At 55.3% G+C, this 7,940-nt stretch overlaps 1 protein-coding gene across 5 annotated transcripts in view; it reads right to left on the bottom strand.

Annotated features, from left to right (window-relative positions):
* SEPTIN9 (septin 9) overlaps positions 1-7,940 on the bottom strand; it is a 97,758-nt gene that overhangs the window by 7,906 nt on the left and 81,912 nt on the right. For all 5 annotated transcript variants that reach the window (XM_019621642.2, XM_010721262.3, XM_010721263.2 and 2 more), the window contains 4 exons: positions 3,319-3,510; positions 1,802-1,930; positions 1,388-1,469; positions 742-879 (listed from right to left, as the gene is read on the bottom strand). In XM_019621642.2, coding sequence (XP_019477187.1) covers positions 742-879; positions 1,388-1,469; positions 1,802-1,930; positions 3,319-3,510 — 541 coding nt within the window. The remainder of the gene's footprint in view (positions 1-741; positions 880-1,387; positions 1,470-1,801; positions 1,931-3,318; positions 3,511-7,940) is intronic.

Raw genomic sequence — 7,940 nt, 5'->3', positions numbered from 1 at the left:
TTTGTTTTCTGTTGGAATACATCTCTCCGTGATGAAGAGGAAAAGGCTGACATGAATACAGTGCTGGTGGTTTGAGTTTACTTCTGAAATCAGACACAAAAATTCCCCATGCAGACAAAGCCAGAAGTGGAAGGAATTGACTCAAATCAAAAGGAAGCTCGGGTCTCACTTCATGCTGAGACGCTTCGAGTTGTGGCTTTCAGACACCACGAGTGCCCCAGATCTCAGTAAAGGCTCTGTGTCTTTAAAACAGAGAAGCAGGAGATGGAAATGGAGCCCTTTGATGCTGTTATTTGAGAAGTGCCAGAGACAGGAGAGCTCTGCACAGAGTAAACTGCATCCCATGTGCAGACTAATCAAACAACCACAGAATGCCCTAAAAGGGTTACGATGTTGGCTCCCTCGGTACGGCAGTGCTTACAAAGGTAGGGGAGCAGAAAAGCAAGTTCTCCTGTTTGCAGAGGCAATCATCCCATCCAGAAGCTCGCTGCCTGCTGCCCACCCTCAGCTGAGCAAAGGTGATCAAAGCAAACCTGAATGAGAGCTTTCATGGCCTCGGGAGAAAACACCCCATCCTCCTTGGCTAAAGCAATTCCAGGTGCTCATAGATGACTCTGAGCTCCTCCAAACCCTTTGACAGACCTCCATCTTTGGGGATGGGCTTCCCCAAGCAGCTGAGATGTGGGACCAGAGGCACAGAGGGGAGCACAGAGGGGCTGGAGCCCAGGGGTGTGTACGTACGAGTGGCCGGTGGCGGGGATGAAGTATATACAGCAGTGCACCCTGGTGTCAGGGATCCGCTTCTTGCGGTTGATGTTGATCTCCTCCTGCAGGTACTTCTCATACTGGTCGTTGATGAACTTCATGATGGGCTGCCAGCTGCAGAGGCACAGACACATGAGGTTGGGGTGTGAGAGGGACCCTGAGCCCTCCTGCTTCCTGAAAGCACCATCTATAGGGAGAGGGAGCACAGGACAGCAGAGAGGTGTCCAAAAAGGCCCCATCCTCCCTATCCCAATGGGACCACATAGGGGCTCAGGCACTCTGCATGCACACAGCACTGCCCCACCAGCAACACATCCCACACAGACCCCAACTGTCCCAAAGACATGTGGCAGGGCTCTGGGCCACATGAGCACAGTCTGGGAATCGGCTGTGCTGGCATACAGCTGCTCCTGGCACCAAACAAAGCCTGTCTCATGCCACAAACAGCAGGATGTTTATGGGTCCACTTCGGTGCCAGGGAGCACCCACAACGATCCCTCTGCTCTGCTTTTCATAGGGTAAGGGGAGCACAGGACCACAGCCCAGCCCCAGCACCAAAGCAGGATGCCCCAGCATCAGGTGCCTTCTCCCTGCAGCAGCTCCTCGTGCCCAGGCAGCTCACCAGTTCTCGTTGTTGATGTGGTCTCCAAAGCCAGGGGTGTCAATGACCGTCAGCTTCATGCGAACCCCTTTCTCTTCAATCTCTGAAATGGAGAGGAAAGCAGACAGTGTGAGCCAAGCATGCCCTGGCTAAGCTTCCCCTTACAGCTTCCAGTAGGCACAAACCAGCCCTCCGAGGGGATGCAGCACTGCATTTGCCCTGTATGCAGTCCCCCCAGCTGCCACCTTGCTTGTTCCCTTCTATCATAATTAAGTCAGTGCTGGAGGATAAAAGGAAAAGATGTGCTTTCCCAGCCCACTGAGCATCTCTGGATGCTCCACGCCCATTTGGGCAGATGAGAGCAGAGGTTCAGCAGGACGCAAGGCACAGTAGGACAGAAAGCCAAAGCACCAGCTGGGATATGTAGAGCCTCACCGTGAGTGATGGATTTGATCTCAATGGTCTTGGGGATCCGCTCTTCAGAAGTTGGCTGTACAGATTTCCGGCTGATTTTGGATTTGAAGAGGGTGTTGATTAATGTGGATTTCCCCAAGCCGCTCTGACCTGGAAAGCAGCAGGACAAACCATCGTCAGCACTGTGACATTTCCGGGTTATTTTTGCAGGGGACAGCAGATGAGAAGCTGCCAGGACACAGCCTGCACAGAGCTTGTGACAGGGCAGCGTTACTGGGGGCAAAGCCTCTCCTTGCACCGCTGTGTGTAGGGGAAAGCAGGGGGAGGACAGCAGTGTGGTCACATACAAAGGAGCTCCTTCCTCTGCACGTGGCTTCTTGAACCACCACACACTCCCACATCCTCCCCCAGCAGCTCTGTGAGCCTTTAGCAGGACAGGAGTCCAAGCTGCAGCAGTGCCAACACCCCAGGCTTCTCCATTCACTGTGAGCTGCAATGCAGTACAGCACAGCACACATTGCTCACCAGCAGCCAACACCACTGGGTTGCAGAGGGGACATGTGATACAATCTGGTCCAGGTGCTCCTGCACCAGCTTCAACCAAGCACCCCTGGGCCCCCCATGGGCACAGCTCCTCCTGCACCCCTCCCCACGTCTGTCGGGAGAGATGCAGCTCAGCTTGTTCATGCTGCTACGAATTCCCCAGCCTGTAAACAGCTCTCTGGAGCCTGCCAAGGGAGGAACAATGTTTTCCAGCCACGCTACAGCAAAAGCTTCCTACCACACACAGTGCTGCCACAGCAGAGCCCTTCTGATCAGCCCCCGGCATCTGCTGGGAGTGCAGGGGGAGGCCTGGAGCTGCTCAGCCAGGTTCACACAGAAAAATGTCACAAGAAGCTGCACCAACTGGTTCTGAAATGAGAGAGCTTGCAGTGACCTCCCAGCCCACATCCCAGGCTGCCCTGAGAAGCTGTGGGTGTCCCATCCCTGGAGGTGCTCAAGGCCACGTTGGGTCAGCAACCCTGCTCATGCTATGGGGGATTGAGACTAGATGATCTTTGAGGTCACACTATCACAGAAACACAGATCGGAATTGAAAGGGACCACTGGGGACCACCTAATTCAACCTCCTGCTAAAGCAAATTCTCTAAAGTAGGTTGCAAACAACCCAACAGTGTGTCCCTTGCAACCCAAGCCATTCTATGATTCATTCTCTGATACTGTGTCTTGCTGCCAAACCACGGCAGGGCTGTCACTCTCTGTAACACCTGACACCTCTGAGGTACTCCCAGGGGGAGCGATGCACCCCAACACAGCACTGGGATCCTGGCAATTGCCAGGCTGTGTCCCATTCTGGCCATAATGACCGCTGAATCTGACCAGCACTCTGCAAGCAGCACTTTTCCGTGTCAGAGACAGCGACATGGAGCTGAACTGCTGTTCCCAAGGGGTGGACAGAGAGGACAAACATTGCCACAGAACAAAACAAACAGCCCGTGGAGCACGCTGCAGGCAGCTGGCCCACAGGGAGCACTCACCCACAACCATGATGTTGAACTCGAAGCCTTGCTTCATGGCTTTCCGTCTCATCTGCTCCAGGATGGCATCGATCCCCACGTAGCCAAAGTCTGCAGCTGGTTTGTCCGGCCGTGCCGGTGCCGCCTGCTTGGGGCCAGCATCACGCACAGCGTCCGTCATGCCGGGCACAGTGCTGGGAATGGCCTCTGGACCTGGGGGGCAAAGGGAGAATGGTCAGAAGGGCTGAGCAGTTTGGGGCATTTGGGGGCTGAGAGAGCAGCACGCAGCATCTTTGCCTGGAATCACCTCGAATTTGGGCTTGCATTTCTTAACCTACTGCATGCACCTCAATCCCTGCCCACGTTACCAAGCCTATGAAGCACAGCACAAGGATGCAGCCCAGCACTGTGGACCTTGCTCCATGGGCAGAGCCCTGCCAGGTCCCACCAGATCCCAGGGCAATGCTTTGAGCCAGACCCAGCACTGAGGAAGCCCTCAGCACAAGTGCAGAGCCCCACTGCAGCCCACTGAGAGCTGGAGAACAACACATCCACATCTAAATGGGTCGCACCAGAGAGCACCCACACAGTAACAGGGCTGTCACAGTACTGCTCTAGTTCTGTTGTTATCTGTCAGGGGAAAAGCAAAGCCTTTGACTTGCCCAAGAAGCAGGGCACTTAGCTCAGTGTAGAGCATGCACATTACCAAAACACTTCAGCACCGCACTGCAAAGAAGGCATATGTCTCTGGAGGATGACAGAGAAACAAATACACATCCATAGTCTCATTTAACATCTTCATACAAAGTCAGAGCCCCATCTCCTCTGGGATCCACAGATGGGAAGTAGAACCACCAGGAAGGCACTACGAGGTGATGCATCCCCAGCACAAAGTGTGCACAAGCAGGATGAGCACCCACATCCCTGCATCCGAGCCAAATTGATTTACTTTCTTTAAGCTTTTTGCAAAGGTCCTCATCCTTACTCATTAAAACAGGAATAGGGACCTCAGCTCCTATCCTCACGTAGGCCTCACCCCACTGTTATTTCTGGCTCTGATGAGGAGCTGCATGCTTTCCTCTGCAGCTGGGGCAGAGGGGCTTCCTCCAAACCAAGCCCCGGCTTTTTGGGGCAGTAGTACTCATGTCTTGCAAGCACTGCACTCCTTTAACACTAAGCATGAATAAAAAATAAAAACAAACCCAACATCAATCGCCAAAACTGCTGTGCTCTGAGCACTTTTTTCCACCTCCAGCCCCGCTGGAGAACAACAAAGCAGCTGACACACACGGCAACAATCTGCTCCTCCATCCAGCCCTGCACCAGGCGGTTGGGCTCCAGCACAGCTGGCAGCACAGTGCAGGCTGCTCCCGGAACAGATTGCGAGTCCAGCATGCCAAAGGTCCTTCCATAGGTCCTGAGTTGGCATTGTTTCAAAGTGGTAAGGCCAAAAGTGGAAAAAATCCCTACATACCACTGAAAAGTAAATCGTGTGGAAAGTATGCTGCCACCAGAAGCACAGGGTTGTGCAACCGCTCGGCACTGTGCTCCGGGAGCAGAACAGTAGGGTAACACACAGAGAGCCTGGAGTGCTCTGGTCCTGCAGGACAGGATGCAGCCTGGGGGCTGGCAGAGGAATTGAGCGAGTCATAGAATCATTAAGGTTGGAAAAGACCTCTCATCTCACCAACTGCAACCATCAGCCCAACCCCACCGTGCACACAGACCACATCCCTCAGTGCCACATCTCCACGGCTCTGGAATACCTCCAGGGACGGTGACCCCCCCCCAACCTGGGCAGCTGTGCCAATGCATCACCGCTCTTTCTGTGGAGCATCCTACAGCCATGGGTGTGCACGGAGCCTTGCTACCATGCAGTTTGCAGAAGGTGCTGCGCCCTCCCCAAGCGCACAGCTGGGACGTGCACACAAACCTTGCCCCAGCCCCATGCAGGCGCTACGTGCCGCCGTGCAGCGCTCTGCTCCATTGCACCGCAGAGGGCTCGTGACTCACCAGCTCACAGTGAGACAAAAGCCACAAAAGGATGCACATCACGTGTGCCTGCTTGCCACGCTGCCACCACCAAGGTGCATGCGGCCCACGCTGCTGCAGCTGGCCAAAAGGAAAAAGTAAGTGAAAGGCCAAGCTACCCCAGCATCTGGTTCCCGTTTGGGGAGAAGATAAATAAACATGTTGCAACTCGGAGGCTCTGCAGGACAACAGGGATGCATGGACACGAACTGCCTGGAGAATTCCCCAGGGGAATGTTGCAACCCACGCTCTCGCTTTCTTTCCTTTCAGCTTCCCACCGAGGCAGTGCTCCTGGGAAGAGCAGATCTGTTCCTAACAAGAACCTGAGCATCCAGTCAGCTCCAAAGGGGCTGCGCCAGACCCACCTGAAGAGAGGAGTTTAGAAACACACAGTGCTATCAGGAACGCTTGAGTGCCACTGGGCCCCCAACAGCAATCAGACCTCAACCACCACCGCTTCTCTGTAGCACAGCTGCTTCCTGGGGAAGCGTAGAGCCTGCTCGCTCTGCTGATGCCCATGGGTAAACAAACATGAGGTGCATGGGAACTTGTGCACAAACGTCCTCTCTGCTGGGGAAATCCCCTCCACGTGGGTACTGGAGATGCAGAGTGTGCAGAACACCAGCACAAACCAGCCCACAGTTCCAGGGTGACTTTGGACAGCTGCTCTCAAGTTTATTTTGCCAAAGGCTCTGGGCTGTTGCACCATAATTAACGTGCATCAGATGCGAGCCAAATCCAACATCTGCGCAGCAGCCGCTGAGAAGCACCCCCAGGGCAAAGGGCTGCAGCAAGAGGGTCCCTCTGCAAAAAGCCTTTGGGGAAGCAATGCTGGGAACTGCCAGTGAGGATGAGAGAGGGCATCCAACTGCTCTGGGCTGCAGATGTTGTCCCAGGCATCCCAAGCAGCAGCACCCAGCAAACAAGGATGTTGCACAGAGGTTTCTAGACTGGGGATAGCTCCCTTTCATCTGTGCTAGGCTGGAAACACCGCAGGCTGCCAGGTCAGTTGGATGGCTTAGCATAGCCAGTTGGATAGCCAATGGCTGTATATCAGTCAGCTGAGGGCGTGAAAACATCACAGCTTCCAGGCAGCTGAGCATCCACAGATGTTTCAAGAGAGTTGTGCAGCCCAACCAACCTTCCAGTGATGTGAAGCAACAATCCTCCAGAATTATGGCTGCTGGGTGTAACAGAGACATTTTTAGAAGCAAGGAGTGAATTTATAGCTCCCAGCCAGTCCCAGCAGATGGGCAGGACCGCAGTACTCACTGCTCAGGGGGCTTTTCTACCTCACACACCAAACTTGCAAGCTCCCAATGCTTTGGCATCTTTGGAGCACTGGGGAACAGCAGTTCTGCAGGAGCCACGGAGCAGGGCAACGCTCCCCCTGACCTGCCCTTGGCACCATTCTCTCTCAAGCCAAGCTGAGTGCATCCACTTGGCCCAAGCTACCATGATGAGGATGAGGGGAGGCTGAGCCCTCCTGGGCAAGACAAACCTGCAGTCCCTCTGCATTCCTGACATGAAGCGAATGCAGCCTACACAGCACACAGCAAAACCACTTTGTTTTCAGAGAGAACAGCAGAAGGCAGGCAGCAGAGCCAGGCTGGATGCAGAGTTGCAGACCTATCACGGCATAGGGATTGCCCACAGCCCATCTGAGCTGGCATGGGCACACAGCTATAGGAACGCAAGGCACAGCACAGCATTCCCACAGCCCCAAAATTCAGCCCCATGTGCAGAGCTCCCACAGATACATCCTGCACAGCAGAGGCAGGCGGCACCCAGGGGACACTGCTGTTATTTGATCGCAGCCACCCAAGCCGGGCTGGCACAGCCATGCCTTGAGCTGTGGCCATCTGCTCCGTGCCCTGGGCACCTGGTGACAGCATCGGGCTCACCACCAGCCTGGGGACATCAGTGCTTGGTGCTGGTTCCAGCCCTGGGCAGGAGCTGGGTAACGCTGCGGCTCAGCCACGCGCTCGCCCTGGCAGCACAGTGCAGCACAGCCTTGTTTCTCCCACCACGTGAGGCCCACGCTGGGCTGACAGACAGGAAACCGTTCACAGAGACCTGCAGGGAGGAGCTGCAAGCTGGTGTCCTTTTTCCGTTCACGGGACAAACATAAAAAGGAAAGAAAAGGTCAGAAAGACCCCCAAGGCTCGCTCCAGAGGTCTCACCAATTGAATGTAGGGCTACAGATTGAGAACCCCAGGCTCTATTGGGGTCCTGGTGGGGCACACCCCGTGTGCAGGGGGCATCCCCAGGCAGGCAAGCTCTGCAGGATGCTCACGCTACCAACAGCCCCGTGGAAGCACACAGTGTGGGTCAGCACCGGCAGAAGGAGTTTTGGTGCTATGCAAAGCTGCTGCCCCACGGCACCGCGGAGGGGACAGCCCACAAGCCCCCACCGATTGATGCTGCTCAGGAACAAGGAGCCCTTTAGACCCCCAGGGTGAAAGGAGGGGTTTCTGGGTCCCCACTTCCCCCTCGCTGAGCTCTGAGCTCTGTGCCCTGTAACGGAGGAGAAGCGCGGAGCTGCCCGACCCACCGGCCAGGAGCGCAGCGGGATGCTCCCGGCTGCAGCCGCACAGCAACGAGTTCTCATG

This window comes from Meleagris gallopavo, chromosome 20 (assembly GCF_000146605.3).
Source record: "Meleagris gallopavo isolate NT-WF06-2002-E0010 breed Aviagen turkey brand Nicholas breeding stock chromosome 20, Turkey_5.1, whole genome shotgun sequence".
Classification (NCBI taxonomy): Eukaryota; Metazoa; Chordata; class Aves; order Galliformes; family Phasianidae; genus Meleagris; species Meleagris gallopavo.
This window is presented reverse-complemented; position numbering and strand designations above follow the sequence as displayed.